Genomic DNA, 21,686 nt, shown 5'->3' on the forward strand with positions numbered 1-21,686 from the left:
CTCCCTACCTTCTAGGGCATCTTTAGGAGCCACTGCGTTTGGCTTCCACTTCTCTGGTTTGCTGTCAGGGCGTTTTATGCTCCGGAATCATTTGTCTCAGAAAGGGAATGAGATGGGGTCTGCCCTGCCACTCCTCTGTGGCCATGGCTTGTGCGGCTGCCAGGCCTTGGCTCTCCCTGGATGGAGGCTGGTGTCACGGGAGCCTCCCTCCACCACCACCCCCATCCTCTGCCTGGTCAGGGAGGAAGAGGAGAGTGGTGTCCAGGGGCATTGTCCTGGCTGTGGCCACAGAGAGAGGGGCTTGGAAGGGAGAGGGAGGAGAAGGTGGCATAGCTCCTCCCCTTCGTGCCCCCCCACTGCCCTTTAAATGCAGCAGCATCCAAAGCACGCCTGATGTTTGGCGGCAGAGGTTCACTGACTGACACGAGGCGGAGATGCTCTGAGAGCCACAAGCAGAGAGGGACCGTGGGACAGGTGCTGGCCAGGGGTTTGGCCCACTCTCTTGGGGATGGCAGATGGGCCGCTGAGCCGAACCGGTGGCTTCTAGAGCCCAGGATGGAGCCCCGGGGCAAGGCAGGGATGGTGCTGTGCCTGCTGGCCTGTTTGCTGATCCTGCCGACCCCCAGCGCGGCCTCCCCTTGCCTGGAGCAGTGCCGCTGCTACCTGAACACCCTGCTCTGCCAGGAGCCCAACACCATCCGGAGCCTGGTGCAGCTGCGCAGCCTGGAGAACTTCACCGAAATGTGAGTGTCGCCATCTGGCTTCTCATGGGGGACCATTCCCAGGGACCCCTTGGTTCTGGGGCGGAACATGATCCTGGCAACTTGTGGGCAACCTTTTGGCGCAAGGGCCAGGCACTGGCAAGAGCCGAGGCTCATGCTCTCTGCCTCTCCTTACCTGTGGTCACTCCCCAGTGCTGTGTCAGGCAGTGTGCATTAGTGATGGTGCCCTGACTTCGTTGGGATCAAGCAGAGGCTGGGGGAACCCTGGCCTGACACCTGCCAGAAAGGAAGCCAGGAAAGGTCCAGAGGGTTCTCTTGGGAGCTGTAAGCATCTTCCACCCTCACACTCCTGGCTCCCAGTCACAGCAGCTGGACATGCCTGAACCGGGGCCTTCTGAGCGGTCTTTCTGATTGGGGCAGGAGAGTCCAAAGTGCCAAGTGAAGAAGCGCCTCCCTGGAAGCAATTCCTGGCCGACTCCATTTGTGTGGACTAAGGGCCCAAAGCCTCTGGAACAGGTGTGGCCCCTTCCCCCAGGGCCAGGGAGCCCTTCCATGAGGGACTTTCTGGGGGTTGACAGGTGCTCCCAGCGCAGAGCCTTTGGGCCCCTCTCCTGTTTGCGCAGACAGATGGGTGCTTTCCCTGCTGCCTTTCCGCATGCAGTGCTTTCCATATTCCTGGGGGGAAAAGCAGAGGCTCCCCTCCTGCCCCCACAACGCCCTTCTTCCGCACACAGACAAAGTGCCAGGCCCCGGCTGGGTAAGCAGGGCAAGAGAAAAACGCAGGAGGGTGCTTGAATATGTTGGGGGGGGGGGGTGTTCCTTCCTCCCACATGGAAGCACCTTCTATTTGGCACCAGGCGGCAACTGAAGCCAGGGAGGCACAAATCGGGGAGCTGGTGCTGGAGTGGGGCTGGGGGCCTCTGCCTGGGCCTGGAGAGCCCAGGAGCAGCTCTTGTGCCCCGGAGAGATAGGGCTCCACATGTAGATGGAAGACCCCCAGGGCTGAGCTTCTCTTCTGCGTCAACTGACACACCCAGCGTGACACACCCAGCCCCCCACAACCACCGAGTGTGGCTCATGGGCTCTGGACTCTTCATTGGGGAAGGGATTGGCGGCTGGGAGCAATGGGGCTAGCAATGCAATGGTGGGCAGTGGTTCCCTTTGGGGGGGCCTGGCGTCAGGCATGTGGTTGCCACATCTCCGGAGAGCCCAGCTGGGGAGAAAGGCTGGAGCCATTGAGCCTGAGATGAGGAAGGACTGGGAAGAGCTGTGGCAGGAGGGGAATGGGGGGCATGGCAAGATGGGGGGCTCTTGTTTCACTTAGGGAAACTGGCCGGCCAGAGAACGGGCCAAGGGCTCATGCCAGGACCTGCCTGGCGATGCCCTGCGGCCAGGTGTGGCATAGGAAGGGGGGGCTGGACTCCCACCCGTCCCTTTTAAAAGAAAGAGCTCAATTCCTGAACTAAGGATGGGGCCACAGTGGCTCTGGTTAGGGGGCACCTGGGGTGATGCGGTGTCCTTGAGCTCAGACCCTGGGCCCCACCAGCCCTTGTGCCTCTCCCTGGCCCCCTTTGCCCTAGGACTAGACGCCCACCTGGCACAGGCAGGCCCTTGCCCCTGGCCCTTGGGTGCGAAAGACGCTGGGTGGGGCTGCTTTCAGGGCGGAAGGAGGAGGCTGTGGCTGAGAGTGGCCTGGATGCTGCAAGGGGGGGATTTCGGCTACTCTTCCTTGATGCAGATTTGTGGGGAGCTTGGTGAACTTTTTAATATTGCATTCTTGTTTGAGAACCTTAAGGTACTTGTTGTCTCAGTGTCTCAAAACTTTTCTCCAGTCGCTGTATTTGGCTGAACCAACCGAGTCTGGTTTTTGAGGGGATGCCAGTAACTTGCGCTGGTTGTGACTTTTTGGACAAGCAGCTCAAGGCTCTGCAACAGAAACAAGTAGGGCTTTTCCTTGGTGTCCTCTTGGAAGGCTTGTGCTGAGCTTGTGCAGGTGCCACAGAGCATCGCAGGTCCTTGGGGGCAAGCGGGGTTTGCCCTCTTAACAGGCAGATTTTGCCGTTTTGTTGGTTTGTTTGTTGTGCTGCCTTTCTCCTAAATTGAACCCAAGGTGGCTTGCAAAAGATGCTTAAAAGTAGTACAGTTTTAAGAACAGAATTCAGAACTTCACATTTATGTAGCAAGTTAGAATTATAAAACAATTAAAAGCATACAAAAGCACATTTCTGTATTAACAAAACGACAACTGATCTTGCTTTTTGATAGAAAAACAAGAAAGTCACTGGACCTCCTGTACTGTTTATCTCATATATGTGTGTGTATATGCATGTATGTGTGTACACACACACACACACACACCCCTAAGACAAACCTATCATGGGCTTTTCTTGGCAACCTTCCTTCAGAGATGTGTTGCCATTGCCATCCTTGGAGGCTGAGCGAGCGACTTGCCCAATGTCACTCAGTGGGTTTTCATGGCTGAGCTGGGATTCAAAGCCTAGCCTCCAGAGTCATAGTCCAATGCTCAAGCCCCTCGGCCATGCTGGCTCTCCCTCTCATATATGTATCTATATGTGTGTGTCTGTGTCTGCGTGCATATTTTCAGCACTCACATGAAGTGTTTGGTTCACAGCTTGGAAAAGTCATAGCCATCCCAGTTTCCATAAGCGCAGATCCCTGTGGCTCCCTTTCCAGGCTGGCAGTGGAGCTCTCCTTGGCAGATGAGGAGGAGATTGTGAGACAAAGAGACAAGAGTTGTATTGCAGCAAGGAAAGCGTGGCAATTTTCGGTTTAAGCCCTGTCTGCTCTTCTATCCATCCAAGATGCACTCATCCATTAAAGGGGGGGCAGTTCCATCCCATGGAGACCCTCCTGTGACACTTGCAGGGGGGGCTGGGTTGGGCATGGATGCCTTTGCCCGCTCCTGCCTCCCCAGAGTGCCAGAAACATCCCCCATAGAAGCCCAACATTTGGCTCAGGAGGGCAGAAGCAGTCGAGGGAGAAGCAATGCTCCCCGACGCTTGGCCCAGAAGCCCCCTTTCAGTGCCAGGACCAAGCACTTGCGCATCGATCCCCACTCCCACGTCCTCATGGCCACATTTTAGCAGTTAGGGGAGAAAGGAGGCCTTTTTGCCATGTCACTCTAGTTCAACGGCTGAGGCTTACTGTGCCCCTGCATGGACCCAGAAGGGACCCCTTGGCTGACGCCAGCCCAGCGAGGGTGGCCGGCTTGGCTTGTGGAAAGGCTCCTTTCTACGTGGAGGCTGCAGGTGCTATGGAGACCCTCTTTGTGGGGATGTGGGGCTCCTGCCCCAGTTGGTTGTTGGCCTGGCTGGCCGGCCGGTGCCAAGTGCCTCCCTGTGTGCCATAGGCTTGGCTAATGGCTCTTCTCCATCTTCTGGGCTGTAGATGGGCCATTACCTGCTCTCTCCCACGCAGCAGGGGCCATCCATTATCCCCCGTATGGCAAGAAGAAAGGTTCCCGGAAGATCTGCTGTGGGGGCGGGGGGGGGGCATGAGACGTTGGCATGGTTCTTGGGCGATGCCACCCAAGCCCTCCTCCCACAGACAAGGCAGAGGCAGAGGGCCAGTCATGGTGAGCTGGCACAAGCCCTTTGCAGCACACTGCTTAAAGGAGAAGCCCTGGGCCCAGCAGACTACCCAAAGTGCTTGTCCTAATGCCACTGCCCCATGAAGATGCAGTGCGCAATGGACTGCTCTACGGGGCGGTGGGGCATCAGGGCTCCTGTGTTGCTGCGATGGAGTGTGGAGGAGCTGGACGCATGGCACTCAATTCCTAAGCTGGAGCCAGGAGCACCTTGTTCCAAGTGGGCGCCATCTTTGAGGGGCATATTTTGGGCAGCTGGGTTTCCCCTTTCTCCGGTCCTTTCAGGTCCCTCCTTGAGAGGCTGAGGACGACATCCAAAAGAGAGGGCAGGGGGCACCTCTGTGGTCCGGTGGCTGTAGTAAAATGGTTAGAGAAATCAGGATGTAAAGAAGACTTAATTTCACTTCAGAAGTAAAAGTCTTTGTAAAGTAAATGGATAGAAATGTACTGTGATTAAAAACAATCCATAATCAAAGCATTGGCTTGTGGCGAAACGTTGAGGGCCAGTGTTAACAGTGTGATGGCCTTGGCAGCATCCCTCCTGGCTCTCTCCCAACCCTCTCTGCCACCGAAATGCCTAATGCTGCACGGCTTGCGTTTGTTTGAAGGTGGGGATAATGCTCTAAGAAAGGCTGACTTAAAATTATCAGTTTTATTTTAGAGGTACTACCAGAGTTTTCCCCAAATGTATTAATATATCTGCTCCTCTCTTGAAAATTAGTTGTGAAGTCCACTCCCTGAAAACCTTGCTTTCCTGCCCAAAGTGTTGCCCTGTCCCTGAGCAGCAGAGAGCCTTGGAGGATCTGCCTTTGGGGCCCTGAGACTCATCAGAGGGTCAGAGGTGCCTTGTCCCCAAGCATCTATTCCTTACCCACCTTTGGGGCGCTTTCTCTTCGCCATCAAAGGGCGAAGCTGGCCTTCTTTTGCGAGGCTGGTTGCACAGCCTCTATTTCTCCTGGTTGCTGCAAGGGAACTGTTATGTACAGGGTGGGCAGCTGGGTGTTCCTCTTAATGAAAGTGTCGCGTGACTGAGTGGCTTGGAATGGCGTTGGCGCTTGGGGAGATCCCTGCCGACTCTGCCAGGCAGCAGTGCCATGTTTTAGGTGGGGCTCTTTCCCTGGAGATCCCAGAGGGGTTATTCCTTGGGGGCAGGAGGGATCTCCCATCCCAGGACTAGACCCTGCTTAGCTTCCGAAATCAGGCAGAGAGGCAGGGGGCATTTGTGTGCGTTCGGGGCAGGGTCCTGGGAATGGGGACAGGTGGCTGACCGGAGGAAGGGCCTGGCCCTTGTGCTGGAAATGGACTGAATGGCAGCCTCTGGAGGCCTCCTCTCTCTAACTCTCTCTCCTCTCTCTCTCTCTTAGCGTCATTGAGAACCAGACCATGCTGACCAACCTGACATTGGAGGACATGAAGAACCCCCGAGAGCTGAAGAACCTGTGAGTTTTGGGGTTGCTTGTAACCAAATGGGGCCGACGGGAAGCAGTCGCTTACAGGTCCATTCAACCATTCCCAGAAAGAGGGGGCTGCAATGGATCCTGGAGGGAGAAGACAAGGTCCTGACTTTGCCATCAGTAGCTGTGGCAGTGCCCCCCAGCCTGGCCTGTGAAGATGGGCATGGATGGCTGCAGAGCCATCTTATTCCCTGGACACAGCCAGCCTCTTATTCCCTGCCACTTGGGGCTGTTTTGGTGCCCCTTGAGCTTCCTCTGGGGAGGAGGGGCAGGCGCTGGCACTTGGGGGGCTTCATGGCAAACGCCGCCTTGGGTGTCGTTGCAGGACCATCTCAAAGACGCACCTGCAGTACATTTCCCCAGACGCCTTCGCAGCCAGCCCAAACCTGACGCACGTGTGAGTAGCCAGGGAAGGAAGGGCTCCGATCGGCCGCTTTGACCACTGTGCAGAACAGATCGGGGCTGGGAGGGGGACACCATTCCTGTTTGGTGCTCCTCTGCCCCCAGGCCCCCCACCCCTTTGCAAAACACAGGCCCCGGATTCACTCAGAGCGTCCTGTCCGCCTGTGGGGCTCTGATGCCCCCTCCTCCCCTGCACTTGCTGCTGAAGGGGGGGGGGGAGGAATTGATTGGGATCAGCTGTTCCTCTTCGCAGTGAAATTGATGCAGGGAGCAGAGAGCCCTTGTCCCTTGGCAGCCCCTCAGCAGGCAGCTGGGCAGAGTAACCGGAGGGGCCTCTGGGCATTGGGGGGGAGTGAGAGATGCTGGCTCTAGCAGCAGGCTTACATCCGACCCCAGCGCCAGTCTGAACTGTGGAGGCTCCCACCCTGCGTCCAGCAGCCCTCTTCCTCCTCCCACAATGCATTGCCCAGAGAGATGTGGGGCCAAGGCCAGGACACACACATCTCTCTTTGGGCCCCTTTGCAGCTTTGGGAAGGGGCCAGGAAAAGGAGGAGGCAGCATCCCTTGTGTGGTAAGCAGGCAGAAGGGGGCCATGCATTTGGTTCCTGGCCCAGCTTTACCATTTGACCCTCCAGAGCCAGCATGGTGCACTGGTATGCACATCAGACTATGGCTCTAGAAGCCAGGGCCCAAATCCCTCTCAGCCATAAATTCTCTGGGTGATCTTGAGCAAATCCCACTCTCTCAGTCTCAGAGCAAGGCAACGATGGCAACTAAACCCCCTGGATGATTTGCCTGCGAGGCACCATAAGTCAGAAGCAACATGAAGGCACACAATAACTACCAGTTTTTTCCAGGGGTGGGCAATACGTGTGGCATGTACATCACCACTCCCAAAGTCCCTCTATGTGGGAAAAGATGTTTAAAACTAGAGTGGTGATCCCCCTTTGCAAGAAGGATCACAGCCGCCTTGGTGCGTCTCATGGAGGAGCGTCTGTGGGAAATGAAGGGGGCTGCATTTCTGGCCATTTCTGGTTTTGGTGGGGAGAGCCCCTTGATCCCCAGGCCCCCCCGAAGCCTTCTCTGCGCAAAGGGGGATTCCCTCCCAGAACACTGAAAACGCATCTTTGGGGGAAGTGAGTAAGTGAGTTTGGGGTACACAGTGACAAAGTCCCAGAAGCAGATGTGGAAACACGCTCCTGCCCCCCATGCCTCTGGTCCATCCCTCCAAGTCCCACCAGCCTTTGTTTCTCTGCATCTCCCCCCATGAAGAGCCTGAGCAGGGAGACCATTCATCACGGTTAGCACTAATGTCCCTCTTCGACAGGGAAGCATTGATTTGCTCCCTCTCAGTGCAGCACACCCCTCGGCTCTTCCCCATCTCACACACGGACACACACTCACACACACCCCACATCCGGTCCAAAGGAGAGGGGCCAGTCCTGGCAGCTCAGCCTCTTGAGCCTCCGTGTTCATTTAAAGTACATTTATTCGCCCCACAGGGCCACTGAAGGGCAATTGGCCAATGCCAGAACCTCCCAGACCTTACTTTCATACTCTAAAAAGGCAGGGGAGGAAAAGTGCAGAGTATGGTCCATGGGGAGGGTGTTCTTCCTGGCAGGGCTGGTGGGCAAAGTACAGATGGCAAAGTACAGCAAGGGAACATGCAGCACCACTGGCCGCTGGACAGGTCTCTGGGAGCCACAGTTGGGGCCCTGACCCACAGAGACAAGGGACCACAGTCTGGGCAGAGGCTGGGGAGGGGGCACGGGGCCAGGGAGTGAGTGAGTGAGGGGTCTCTCCTTCTCTCCCCCAGGAACCTTGCCTACAACCGCCTGCAGTCCCTGTCCTGGAGGGTCTTCCACCACCTCCGTCTCCAGGAGCTGTGAGTAACCCCCACAGGCGCACATGCATTTGCCCACTTGCCTGTGGGCCAAGGCTGTTCCCCTCCCCATAGCAGTGCTCTCTCCCAGGGTGGGCCCTGTCCTCTGGGGGATGGAGGGTGGGCAGGAGAGACAGGGTCCTGAGGGAGAGCCGAGAGCAGAGGCTGAGCAAGGGGTGGGCTCTTGGGATGCCAGGGTCCATCCTGTTGTTGCTCCTCTCCCCTCTGCCTGGTCCAGAGGAGCCCCTTCTTGGGGTCACTGCCTCCTCCTCCTCCTCAAGAGCAGCTGCAGAAAGGAGACCCGCAGCTCTCTTCCAATTTGCCTTTCCCCAGCAACCTCCACATTCCCATGGACCTTCTGCCCCAAAAGAGCTGCTCCCACCACTAGAACCCCTTACTTCTCAATGGTGCCAGTGCCCCCATTGCCCCCACTGCCCCTTCCATGGGTGCCACAGCATGGCAGCAGGGGGGTTCAGGAGGCCCTTGGTTTCCCCACAGGATCCTCACGGGGAATCCACTCCAGTGCACCTGTGGACTCCTGTGGCTGCAGCTGTGGAGGGCGGGCAGGCCAGCCGAGGCAGGGGGCAACCAGTCCTTCTCCTGCATGGCAGAAGATGGTACAGAGATGCCACTGGCCGACATGAACATCCAGGGCTGTGGTAAGTCGGGGGGAGCGCTCTGGTGCCTTTTGCGGGTAGGGCCCTCTGTGCCACGGAAAAGCCCAGCGTGGCCCCCTGTTCCTCTCCCCTCACGTTCTCTTCTCTTTGGCAGAGGTCCCTGAGGTCTGGATTGAGTACAATGATGCCCCCATGAGGGAGGGCGAGAATGCCACGCTGACATGCCATGTGGAAGGGCAGCCAACCCCAGAGGTGAGGTGGAGCATGTCAGACTTTGGACCAAACTCCCACATCATCATTACCCAGGTGAGTCCTGGTTGACCATGGTAACCCCAGGTGCAGAGGAGTGGGAAGAAAAGGTGCCAGTGGGGCATCCCTGGGCCTCCAAAGCAGAGCCACAGACAAACCCGAGTGTCTTGGGGGCAGAGAGTTTATGTTCCTCTCTTCTGCCCTGCCATCTACTTGGGAGCCAGGGGCCTGGGGCTCTCAGGGAAGGCTGGCTGGGTGGCAGTGGCCGATGAGGCGAGGGCCGGCCAGCATGGCTAATGTTTTGTGCCCCTGCAGATATCAGAGTGGGAAACCACACTGTGGGTCCTGGGCGCCTCCTCCGACTTCAACCTCCAGAACATCACCTGCCAAGCAGAGAACGAGGCCGGCCTGAGCGAAGGGGTGGCACAACTCAACGTGACATGTAAGGAAGCCCCCTGCCCACCAACCCCCCCCCCCGCCCTGATGCCCTCCGCCAGTTGGGGACACTGGCGAGGGGGGGTGGCAGACGAGCATGGGGGCCCTTCGTTTGACGACTCCCTTGAGATATCCTGAGAGCGATCTGGCCAGGAGGTCCTGCATGGGCTGCAATGGAGGGAGAGAGGCTCCCAGCCCCAGGCAGTGCCCTGAAGGTTTTGCCATTTGGTCCGTGGGGTGGGGGCTGTATGCCTTTTAAATGCCCCCTTGGAAGACCAGCCCTGAGGAGAGGGGCAGCTTCCTCCCCACTTGAGGGGCTTAGCTCTCGGCCTGACATTTTGGCTGCGGACGGTTCAGGCGGGGCGGGGAGGGTTGCCCCCCCAATGGCAGGATGCTGAGGAGAGCCGCCAGTTTCAGACGTTGATGGGAAACAAGAACTGAGGGCCAGTTACTTGTTTAAATCCTGAAGATTTGCAGAATGGAAAGCTTTCACTGCTGCTGCTCAGAGATCTAGTCAGAATCTCTAGTGGATTCTGGGCTGGATAGATGACCAGTCAACCTACATCAGGCCTCTGTTGGTCCCACATGTGTTCAGTCATGGGTATCTTCTGTCATATTTCCATTGCCACTCTACAATTAAAAAAACATCCACGTTCACATTTGTTTCTCATCAAAAGCAGCATTTTGCCCAAATTCTCCCTTCCTCAGCATTACAGGGCCTACTTGCAAATGTTAAAAATGCACCATCACGTCAAAACCTATTGGGGAGGCCTGAATCTCCAGTGTGCCAGCTGAGGCTGCAGTTTAGGGGTGGTCTGCATGCTGTTCTCGGCCCCCGCCCGTGATGCTCTTCCTGCCTTTGCAGTTCCCGCAGCGGTCCGTTTGCTGGGTCCCGCCGTGGAGCACCACAAGTGGTGTGTCCCATTCTCCGTGGATGGCAATCCCAGCCCCTCCATCCGCTGGCTCTTTGAGGGCACCGACCTGCAGGAGACCCCCTACATGCACACCCACCTCTTCCTGGAGGGCCCCCGCAACTCCACCCTCCTCCACGGGTGCCTCTACCTGGATAAGCCCACTCACCTGGCCAACGGCAACTACACCCTGCTGGCGCACAACGCCCTGGGCACTGATGCCCGCACCGTCTACCAGTACTTCATGGACACACCGGATGAGAACTTTCACCTTGAGGAGCCGATCCATGGTAAGCAGTGGTCCTTGTAGGGCAGCTTGCCTGTTAACTGTTCCTTAAAGTCCAGGGAAATATGGAGGAGGAGGCGGTGGTCTTGCAGATGCAGCCAGTATCCATCTCTTTGTTGCACCTCAGTGACAGAGACACTGCTTGGGAACCCTTTTCCTTCTGGAAACCTCTTTGAGTTTAGTTACTAAGAAACTGGGGGGGGGGGGGGGGGATGGGCAGAAGACCATCCTTCCATGGGGTGCAGGAGTGAGAAAGACGGTTATCCGGTCAGCCGATCTCTCTCCCTTGCCTGCCTCCCCCCCGCGACACACACATAAGGGTGTCTGGTCTTAAAGAAAAAGGGCATGTTGCCCAAATATCTGAAGTGGGCAGCAGTTTTGCCACGTTTTTTCTGACTTCTAGGGGCTTTCTGGGTCTTGGACTGAGTCTTCCTCATATGTGGGCTGGCGCATGGGCAGGTGGGCGGCACGTGTGGCATGACCCCCAAGTGTCTACTCTGTCTCCCACATGCTCACTCTTTCTCTTTTCCCTCCTTTCTGGATGCCTCAGTGTCGCTTCTGCCAAAGAGTAAGTCTTTGAGGAGGGGGTGCTGCCCCTTGGGAACTTGAGGGGAGGCAGGAAGGGGGTCAGGCTCGGACCAAAGGGTACCCAGTCAGATGGGCCTCTCTGCTGAGAACCCCAGGGTTTGCACCTTGGGGAGGACAGAATGGTGCCCTTCCCTATAGATCATGCTTGGTGGGGGGGGGGGGGGGATGAGGTTGATCTGTGGAAGCCTATCCCCACTCCATGCCACCCCCAGGACATGCATCTCCCCATAGCTCTGGGTGCCTCCAAAGCCTTGGGGTGCTAGCAGTCAGCCTTTGCTCTTTGCTTTGTTTTGTGGGGTGGGTGAGGGGGCTGTGTTGTTTGTGGGGCTGAGGGAACATCAGACTGCTGGGTTGGGGGGGCAGCACTTCCAGTCAACCATTTGGCTTTGATTCCTGAATGGATTTTTCTTTGAGAAGACGTCTTTGATGCAGAGGGTGTCAGAAAATGTGTCCCCATCATGTACTCAGATTCCCAGAGTCCTGAGATGGGGGGGGGTCTGGCCCCATGTGGGTCAGGGGCGGCTGGGAGACCCTCTCTGCTCCTTCGCACCCAGGTGCTGAGGACAGGAACAGCACAGAAGGGGGCCCTGTGGAGACTCCGGAGGAGCACACTGTCGGGGTAAGAGGCCTTCGCTACCAAGGGGCAGGCGGGGGGGGGGGGTTGGAGGGTGGCCAATGGGGCACAGAGGGGGCCCCAAGACTCCTGCCTGAGGACAAAGTGCCTGAGGACAAAGTGGGAGGGAAGGAGAGGGCCTAAGACAGATGAAGAGCTGTGCTTTGGGGCATGCACAGAGTGACCCTGGCAGGGCCAGAGTCCTGCCTCACCCTGACCCTTGCCCTTCTCCTGGGCCACCTTCTCTCTCTGCTAGATCTCCGTGGCTGTGGTCCTGGCTGTCTGTGCCTGCCTCTTTCTCTCCATCATGCTGGTCATCCTCAACAAGTGCGGCCAGAGCTCCAAATTCGGAAACAACCGTAAGCTCCTTTCCTCTGGCTTCGCTGTTTTGAGATGTGGCTGCTCCCCTCCCTCACTGCAACCCCTCTTCCCCCTTGGGATGGTGGCGAAGGGGTTCTGGGGCTCCATGTTTGCCCCTTGCCCCAGGACACCTCTGGACAGAGCTCAGCACCCCCTTTCCAGCGACAGCTAAGGGGCCACAGGGTGGCACTTGGGCTGTGGGGCAGATCCCCTTCAACTTGCTTCTTTCCCCACAGCTTATCTTTAGCCATTCTGGGTACACCTCCCCTGAACCAGGTGCCCCACGAGGGAAGAGGCAGCATTGGCTCCTGGTTGTGGCCTTCCTGCCCCCTCCTTTACAGGGACCTGTTTGACCTCCCCCCCTCATCTCTGAGCATTTGGTCTTTTGATCCTCCTGGCAGCAGGGGGGAGGTCTGCCTCTGAAACAGGGCCAGCGAGGGACTCTGTGAATGGAAAGTGATGCTGGGGGTGGGGATGGGGGGGCTAGGCTCCTTCCACAGGCTGCCACCCCCTTCTCCCCCCATTTCATTAGTGCTCTTTTTCCTCCCGTTAGCCAAGCATCAGCTGCTAATTCACTGCTGGAATTGATTCAGGCTGTAAGTGGGTTTGATCTGCCTGGATCACCCCCCAGGGGCCAGAAGGACTCAGGGCTGGGAGGGGGGCAGCCACTTGTAGCATCCCACACACCCCCCCACATGCTCCGGCTCCCTCTTCAGCAGCCCCTGATCAGCCGGAGGGTGGTAGTCCTTCCAGCCCGACCCCTAGGTCTCCGCCTGCCCCACTGATGGGGGGGGGTCTGGGTGGGTTCCTGTGGATATGCCTGGCCCTCCTGCCTTCCCCCAATCAAGGGCTCTGCACCAAGGCCTTGTCTCTCTGTGTGGCAGAACCCCAGTGATGCCCCCCTGGCCCCAGTTCTGGTGAGATGAGCTGAAGCCCCCCAAAGGGGAAAAAACTTGTCTACACTGGAAGAGGGGCACATGCTCACAGTTCGCTATGTGTCTGTGGGACCCCTGGCCTTGAGGCCACAGCCCACCACACCTGTGAGCCCCCCATAGGTGCCAGGGTCAGGACCAGGAGGGAGACCAGGTCCTCCTAGGCGCCCTCCTTCCCACTGCCACCCTTCTGCAAAGGGGCCAGGGTCCAGTGCACCTGCCCGGATTGGCAAGAGGGCTTTTGGAAGGGGGGCCTGGGCCTGTTATACCCTGCTTCCCATCCTGCCCTCCCTCCCCCCTGGATTTGGAGCCATTATCCCCCCCCCCCAACAGCTCCCTCGGGCCAAGCAGCCCTGCTTGACGTTGATGAAGATGCATGGGGAGGCTTGTAGGTTATGGACCCTCTCGCGGTAATTACTGGAGGCTAAATGCTCTGGTTACGGCTCCCTTGCCAGTGCCTCCCTCTCTGAGCCAACAACCGGTGAGGGGCTGGCTAGAAACCCTCCACCCTCAGCCTTGGATGTTGGGTTGGGGGGGCCACAAGCTCCAATATGGAGTCTGAGGAGCCAAAGAAAGGGAGCAGCCTGGTGGCCACTTAGCCCAGCCTTGGCAGCAGCAGAGGAGGCGGGAGGGGGACTATGCCCATGGAGTGAGCAAGGAGTACCCCCCAAAAAATGGACCAAACCACCCCACCCTGCCTTGGGGCTGCCCAGCCCCAGCTGTTCTATGAGGTTTTCCATTGCAGGCAGTTTCCATCTCCAGGGAAACTGTCCCCCCTTTCTTGATGTCTGTGGGCCCCAGAGGGGAACCCCAAGGCCTCTATGGCAGACCTGGAGCTTATGAGGTGGTCCAGTTGCCCCCCCCCATGGGAACCTGCATCCCCTCCACCCCCAGGGTCCCATCGCCTGTCAGTCACACACATCACAACCTCCTGCCCCCCTTCTGAGACCCCAACAGACCACACCTCACAACATGGCAGGGAGATGGCCTACCCAAGAAATGCCTCTTATGCCAGGGCAGCCTTGTAGAGGAGGTCTGAGCGAGGTGCCATTGCTCCTGCCAGACTGAACTTGCTTTTCCAGCAGGGAACTCAGGCTGGAGGGGACCTCCACCCACCCACCCACTTCAGGGTCTGTCCTGGGGGTGGCATTGTGGAGCTCAGTACCCCCCTTCCTGACCGGGAGTGGACGGGGGGGGGGCTCACTGGCCCTGTGCTGTGCCCCGCAGGGTCGGCAGTCTTGGCACAAGAGGAGGAGCTGGCCATGTCGCTGCAGTTCATGACCGTGGGGGGTGGTGGCACCGGCAGCCCCCTCTCATCCGTCGAAAGCAAGCTGGAGGCCCTGAAGACCAACTTCATAGAGAACCCCCAGTACTTCTGCAACACCAGTAAGTGCCTCGCCCGCTCACCCCTTCATGGTACTCCCCACTGCCCATGCGCCCCCCACCATTTTCCTTGGTGTCCTGGGATAGGGCCCGTGGCTGGGAGGGTGCCACTCACTGGGGCAGGACACAGGGCACCAGATATAGCTGCCAGCGCACTGGGGGCTGCTACAACCTCACTACAGCGACAGCACCACAAAGATCCCCAGCAAAAGGAGGTGGCGGTCCGAGGAAGCTTCTGCATCCAAGGCCCCCCTCCCCATTTACACCCGCATCCCCCACCCCTTCTCAGCTTCTTGAGATCGCTTACAAATGGTCTGAATCCTAGTATAGAAATTAAAGCAAAGCCATTAAAACACCGCAGTATATAAGACCAACTTAAAAGCAATTTTAAAGCGGTTGAACTTATAAGAGGATTGTAAACATCAGAATATGTGAAGGCAATTTGGGGAAATGGAGGCAAATGCCAAATGGCATAAAAGCAGCGAGTGGGAGACTTTAAAGGTCTGGGGGAAGCAACAGGTGTTTGAATCCACTGTACCAGGGCAAGGGAACATGGCCCTTGGAATGGCAGGAGGGAGAATATCATGGCCAAAGAGCAGGCCTTTGCTCCTGCCACCCCGTGGTTTCTGTGGGTGGCCAACCCTTTGCATGGTGTCCGGAAGCAGTTGAGCCAGTGCAGCGCGCAGGAGCCCTAGGATTGCGATGCCCAGCTCCAGTTGGGAGCCCCACACAGTCTGGATGGCCGCAATCTGGTCTGGTGGCTGCCTCTGTCTGGTTATAGCTGGTGATGCAGCAGCTGGATGGACCAGGGCACCTTCTTGACACCCTGCAGCCTTGCTTTTTGCGGGAGGCAGCGCCAACCCCCCAATCCTGGTCTGCTGCTCCCCAATCCTGGTCTGCTGCTCCCCAAGCATTTAGCCAGCATCCACCTTACTCTCTGCAGATGTCCACCATATCAAGCGTCGAGACATTGTCCTGAAGTGGGAGCTGGGCGAAGGGGCCTTTGGGAAAGTCTTCCTGGCTGAGTGCTACAACCTCAGCCCCACCCAGGAGAAGATGTTGGTGGCTGTCAAGGTGAGTGGTTGTGGGGGGTGCCTGGCCCCATTTGTTCCTCACCCCTCATCTCCCCCCAGCCAAGCCTCCAGGTTTTCCTTCCCCACCAGAACTTTTCCAGAGTGCTTGTCTGCGTCAGAGTCTGGCCAGTCTTTGCTAGCCTTGAGTGGATTTCTTGGGGTGCAGGAGAGGTGCTGGGGGGTTCAACCTTGGACGCAGGGCGAGGGGGGTGTTGTGAGAGCCCAGCTTCTCTGACTGACTGGTGCCCCTTCTTTCCCAGACCCTAAAAGAGGCCACGGAGAGTGCCAGGCTGGACTTCCAGCGGGAGGCAGAGCTGCTGACGGTGCTGCAGCATGAGCACATTGTCCGTTTCTACGGTGTCTGCACAGACGGCGAGCCCCTGGTCATGCTCTTCGAGTACATGAAGCACGGAGACCTCAACCGCTTCCTCCGGTAGGAACCGGGGAAGGGGAGAAGGGTGCCTTGCCCAGCAAGGCAAGGAACACGTGGGGGGGGGGGCAGGGCAGGGGAGGCAGGCAGGTTTGGGCTGGCCATGGCCCCATGGTTCATGTCCTTGGTAAAAAGAGGTCAGTTTGTCCAGCAAAGCCCACACCAAGTCAAGGAGCAGAGAGCAGGGCTGGTCATTTGCCTAGACTTTGCTGGTCAGGAGGGAGAGCTTCGCAGTGGGGAGGGGGAGACTCTGGGTTGCCCCCCAGTCTGACCTGCCGCCATTGCACTTGGGATGACAGTACTGACCCTGACAGGCCCTTCCTAGCAATGGTGGGCAAAGCCCCCCCTCCACAAAACAAGAGTCTCCTATCCCCCCCCCACACACACAAATGCATACTCCTTTCCCTTTTTCCTGTTGCTGATGCTGGGCTGGATGGTCCCCGTGCAGTCCTCCCCCCGCAAGCGCCTCCTCCCTGCTCCATTACAGGAGCAGCTTTTCCACCCCAGCTAATGCAATCTTCCCTTGCAATATTGATTAGATTAGCTGTCTGAGAGGCTCAAATTGAGGGAGATTGGCCATCAGATGGAATAAGCAGAGGCTCTTTCGATTGGCCCCCTAGGTATTGCCGATAGACAGGAGCTGCCAACGGCCCGCTTAGCCTCCCCGGGACGAGGGCAGGAGCGCAGGGCTTGGATGGTTATGGTTATGAGACTTGGCATTAATGGCAGAGCTTTACCGGAGACCTGGGCTCCTCACCGCAGCCGCCTCATCCACCACTGTCAGCTGTGCTTTGTCTCAGCCAGGCCACCTTGGCAGCATCTCTTGGGAGGGACAGGGAGCATCTCCCGCACTCGTCACCCCTGGCGTGTCGCTGCGGAGAAAATAGAGGGCTGCCTTCACAGGCACAAGTGCAGAATTTCCATAGCGTTTGGCTGGCTGCTCTTGGAAATGGGGCTGGGGGAGATCAACCTGAGACTCTTAAGTCCCAGAGTGGGCAGAAAAGCACCCATCATCCACACGCACCCCAGCTTGGATTTACATCCTGACAAATGGTAAAGTTTCATGCCATTGCTTGTCAGTGGGAAAAGAGGCCTTGAGGGTCGGTAGATGCCCCCGGGCAGAGAGTGGGGGTCCTGGGCGAGAGACGCATGGACACAAGCTACAGTTGCATCACTGAGAACAGTGCAAACGTTTATCTGCACGCAAGTTGTTTCCTGCCTCTTTCCCGGAATCGGGATCCAAAGTACTGCATGACAGAGTTGAAATAATATTTAAAAGAGCATTAAGCAACAGTAAGGTTCAAACAGTTTAAAAGTTCCACCGTCAAAATTGTAACTGAAAACCCAGTGCACAGCACACCCTTTGAAATCTTGGTCCGTGGCAGACAGTTCCCAAAGATCTACCTTCAGGGAAAGGACTTGGCTCTTGGGGGGGAGGGGACAGGGGGGCAACAATAACATCTATATTTTGGCATGGAGTCAGTGGCCATAAACCCCTGGCTTCACCACACTTGGCAGCACTTTCACTGCCGCAGAATAAAACCAAAGGAAAATGTCCTCACCGTCGTTCTTGCTGTAGGTTCTGCTAGAGCGGCCTGGAGGAGGGGAGGTTGCGGGGAGCAGAATTTGGGGGTGCCCCAGAAGGAGAGCTCATGCGAAATGGCTTTTGGGACTAGGGGGACCCAGGTTCTGGGCCTCCTTAGCCACGGAAGCCACTGAGCAGTCTTGGACAGCCATGCTCTCTCCCTCAGCCTGACCTACCCAACAGGGATGCAATGGATACAGAGCACAGAGAGGAAAGGCCAGTGCTTAGGCGAGGAGGAGGCAGACTGGCCTGTATAGACTGACCCCCTGACCCCTCCCTCTGGACTTGCAGGTCCCACGGCCCAGACGCAAAGATCCTGGACAACGGGAGCAACGGCCCCTCCTTCGGGCAGCTGACCCTCAGCCAGATGCTGCAGATCGCCACGCAGATTGCCTCCGGGATGGTCTACCTGGCCTCCCTGCACTTCGTCCACCGGGACCTGGCCACCCGGAACTGCCTGGTGGGACACAACCTGGTGGTGAAGATTGGGGACTTTGGCATGTCTCGGGACATCTACAGCACGGACTACTACCGGGTGAGCAGCTCAGGGGGATCCCCTCCACTGACCAGCTGGGCTGACCGCTGGCCTTGGTCAGAGGGCATCTGGCGCTGCCTCAGGCCCCTCCTGCCCTTCTCTTTTGCCCTTCCAAGGCGTTGGCTCTCCTCCTTTCCCTCTCCCATCCTTCCTGCCTTTGGCGGGATGGGGGCACCCAAGTCCCCACTGAGCCAGGAAGATCATGGGGGAGAGGGCTATTTGGAAGCCAGTTATGGGGTCCCCACGGGCCCCAGTCCCTCTCCCTTTCTCTCCCGCCCCTCCTCTAGGGCTCCATAGGGATTGGCCTCTGACAGGCAGGGGCCCAAAGAGTCACTCCCAGGGGCTCTTTTTTCCCTTTTAGCTTCTGGCCTGAACCCCCATGCATATTTAATGGAGCCCCGGGTGGAAAATCCTGTAAGCACTTAATCAGTGGAAACTCAGGAGTGCTGGCAGGGGTCAGCCATTGAATGGAATGAGGCTGGAAAGCAAAGGCAGGCAGGGAGGGGGCTGGAAAGTTCCCAGCTTCCCAGAGGGGCAGGGATTGACGGCGGAGGAGTCTGTGCCAGCCCTCCCCAGGATGTACAGGCTTCCTGTCTTCGGCTTGAGCGGCCTTCCAGGAACTCTCTTGCGGGTGCCGTCCTCTAGTCCAAGCTGCGAGGCTCCCTTTCTCTCCAAGGTTTCCTTTGCCAGAGCAGTGGGGTCCTCTCTGCAGTCCATCCCTCCCAATCCCTGGGCCACTGCTGGTGCCTCTGTTCTGCCTGGGACGAAGGGAGACCCTCCCCCCCATAAGGGGAGGCAAGAGCCAGAAGAGGGCTTTCCATCACTGTGCTTAGTGCCAAGGGCCTGTCTTGGCTGCCAGGCATTAACAGTTTCCTCTCCTCTCTCTGTCTGCCTTCTGCCCCCTTTGCCCCCACCCACCCCACTCACAGGTTGGAGGCCGGACGATGCTGCCCATTCGATGGATGCCCCCAGAGAGCATCCTGTATAGGAAGTTCACCACGGAGAGTGACATCTGGAGTTTCGGGGTGGTTCTCTGGGAAATCTTCACCTATGGCAAGCAGCCATGGTACCAGCTCTCCAACACTGAGGTAAAAGGGAAGAGAGATGGGTGAGACCCTCAGAGTGTCAAGGGAAGTGGGGTGGCAGAGGAAGGACGGGTGGCGGTGAGGGTCTGGGGGAGTAACATACCCACCTTAGAGGTCTGTGCAGCCGGCTGTGGGGCAGAGCAGCACAATTGCCCGGAGGCTGAGCAGGCGAGGGGCTAAGGGCAGCACTACCCACTTGGGGCTGAAATAAGGCTGCCGGAGAATGGCTCCGGTGGGAGCATGGAGGCCTTTTTAGCTGCAAACCTTAGCCTTCCTGGGGGGGGGGGTAGGGATGGGATTTCAGTCCCACCCGCACTCGCAATGGCTAAGGACTATGGGAGTTTTGGCCCAGTCCCCTGGGGCAGGCTCCCAGGCCTTCCTTTCTGGTGGTGCCCATTCCTGCTCCTTCACCCCATAGGCCATCGAGTGCATCACCCAGGGGCGGCAGCTGGAGAGGCCCCGGACCTGTCCCTCGGAGGTCTACGACATCATGCAGGGCTGCTGGCAGCGAGAACCCCAGCAGCGGCAAACCATGCGGGAGATCCACCGCCGGCTGTCGGCGCTGGCCAAGGCCCCCCCGGTCTACCTGGCTGTCCTCAGCTAAGAAGCGAGAGGAGAGGGTCTCGTCCATCCGGGACCCACCCCCAACCCCAGATAAACCTCACCAAAGATTCCCCCACCCCACCCCACCTGTGGCACAAGTGGCGGAGGAGAAGCTGGCGGGTGGCCATACGACCGACTTGCCCTTCCGCATGCCTTCAGAGGAGCCGGGGCGGCTGGTGGCCCTTTGAGGGCCGAAGAGGACCCTGGAGAGGAGGACTGGCCGGAGAGCATCAGCCCGTGGATCCCACTCAGTCTTTAGTCCCAGTAGACAGACAGACTGACCGACCTCCGGCCGCCACTCCGTGTGGAGGGCACCAAACACCGCCTCTGTGGCGGCCGGAGGGAGGGAGAGACTGTTTCCTTGGGGTGTCTCAGCCTGCTTTGGTGAGAGGCATGCAAAAGGCAGCAGCGGCAGCTGTTCAGAAAGCATTATTTATTGTGATACGCTGTAGATCTCTATTGTAATTAATAGCTTCTTCTGCCAGGGAGGGGGGAGGGAGTGGGGGGATGGCATTTGGGTGGAGAATGTTCCGGAAGGAGAGGGGCAAGCAGGACAAGGGCCAGCTATGCCCAGAACACGGCCAAAGTTCTCCTTGTGGGTTTCTTGATATTAAACTCAATTAATCTGGAGCTCCTTCTCCCCTTGCTGTCCGACACAATTGGCGCCCTTCTCTCCTCCCCTGGCCTCCAATGTCCTCCTCTTTCGGCTGCTCTGGGAAAGCCAGGCCCAGGAGTGGCCCTCAGCAATGGCCCTTAGAGGGGGTGCCACTAGCCCAGGGTGCTTTTTGGGCAGCGCCAGCCACTAAAGCCAAGCCCAGGGCTGCCACCTTCCATCTTGACTGGCTGACCCGGCTGGCAGGACCCACATCTGAGACAAGAGGGTGGCCCATCCGCCTGAGGCTCTGTGGCCTCGTTGCAGGAGGAGGGCAGCTGTGGAAAAACTCTGCCATGGCTGGTGGCACCCCCCACACACAATTGCCCCCTGCCACACACAATATGCAGGGCAACCATTGTTTGGGGGCCTGCCTAGCAGGGGAGGATGGGCCCTGGGGAGGGAGCCCACGGGCGGCACTTACTGGTATTTCCTGACTCACGTCCAGCGGCCATGATGGGACAATGGCTAAGTGGGATCTGGCCCTTTGTCACATAGATGCCTGGATTACACTCTCCAATATATGCTTGTTGAAATCCTGGGCTATGGGCAGTGACCAAGGACCTTCCCTTGGAAATGAAGTAGTGTGTGCGCATGTCCCCTCTGTTGGGGGGGGGGGTGCTTTGAGGAGGCTGGAGGGAACCGGGAGCTTCCTTTTGCTAGACTTCTATGCTACTGCATTATCATCATCGTTATTTAATATTAGTTCTGTTGCAAGGTGTCCTAGAAATGTTGACAGTCAGTAAAAAAAACCCTATTAGATGCCTAAATATCATCGGGATGGGAGCCCCCTTTCCACCTAAACCTGTGGGGCTGTCCTTGCAATGCAGAGCCTGGCAGAAGATCGACCGGCGTGGGGGGAGCCCAAAGGGCTGAGGGCGCATGGCCCTTGGGCTTCAGTGGGGCCTTCCTCTGAGTCTCGTTCTTTGCCAGGCTGAGCACTGCCTCCTTTTACCTCCAGGCAGCATTGCTCCTCTTTGCACAAGAGAATCAGAGGAGACCTACACTTGGGCTGAGGGCCAGCGATGGGCAGCCTGGCCACAGGCGCAGGGAGACTTGTGCAGGCACACCGCCATCTAATCAAAGGGCTTATTGAATCCCCGCATCACGCCTGCTGCAGAAAAATAGGAACGGCTCCCTTCAGGACCAGGCAGAAATGAAGCTGGACCAATGGCCTGGTCTGGCCATGACCATAAGAGCCCTTGGACAGTTGTGCCAGTGGCCAAAGAGACGGAGGAGCAGGCCAGGCTGGCAGACGTTGCAGCCAACAACAGACGGTCTG

General features: G+C 57.9%; 1 protein-coding gene across 1 annotated transcript; it reads left to right on the forward strand.

The window, feature by feature from the left end:
* Positions 1-555: 555 nt before the first annotated feature.
* LOC149301711 (high affinity nerve growth factor receptor-like) lies at positions 556-20,229 on the forward strand. The gene is made up of 17 exons (XM_089482800.1): positions 556-743; positions 5,694-5,768; positions 6,109-6,180; positions 8,002-8,070; positions 8,566-8,726; positions 8,839-8,990; positions 9,249-9,375; positions 10,234-10,569; positions 11,116-11,133; positions 11,708-11,772; positions 12,023-12,125; positions 14,286-14,444; positions 15,385-15,515; positions 15,775-15,947; positions 17,821-18,064; positions 18,994-19,152; positions 19,568-20,229. The coding sequence occupies exons 1-17, from the start codon at positions 556-558 to the stop codon at positions 19,751-19,753; spliced, it is 2,418 nt and encodes an 805-aa protein (XP_089338926.1). The 3' UTR covers positions 19,754-20,229.
* Positions 20,230-21,686: the final 1,457 nt, after the last annotated feature.

This window comes from Sceloporus occidentalis, unplaced genomic scaffold (assembly GCF_023333645.1).
Source record: "Sceloporus occidentalis isolate IW3139 unplaced genomic scaffold, rSceOcc1.0.p SCAF_20, whole genome shotgun sequence".
NCBI classification, from domain to species: domain Eukaryota; kingdom Metazoa; phylum Chordata; class Lepidosauria; order Squamata; family Phrynosomatidae; genus Sceloporus; species Sceloporus occidentalis.

Bases quoted from the DNA above. Each gene is read 5' to 3' on its own strand.
- LOC149301711 (XM_089482800.1), top strand. From the start codon at position 556: ATGGAGCCCCGGGGCAAGGCAGGGATGGTGCTGTGCCTGCTGGCCTGT. The intron at 744-5,693 runs GTGAGTGTCGCC...TCTCTCTCTTAG, and splicing joins CTGGAGAACTTCACCGAAAT to CGTCATTGAGAACCAGACCA. The intron at 15,948-17,820 runs GTAGGAACCGGG...CTGGACTTGCAG, and splicing joins GACCTCAACCGCTTCCTCCG to GTCCCACGGCCCAGACGCAA.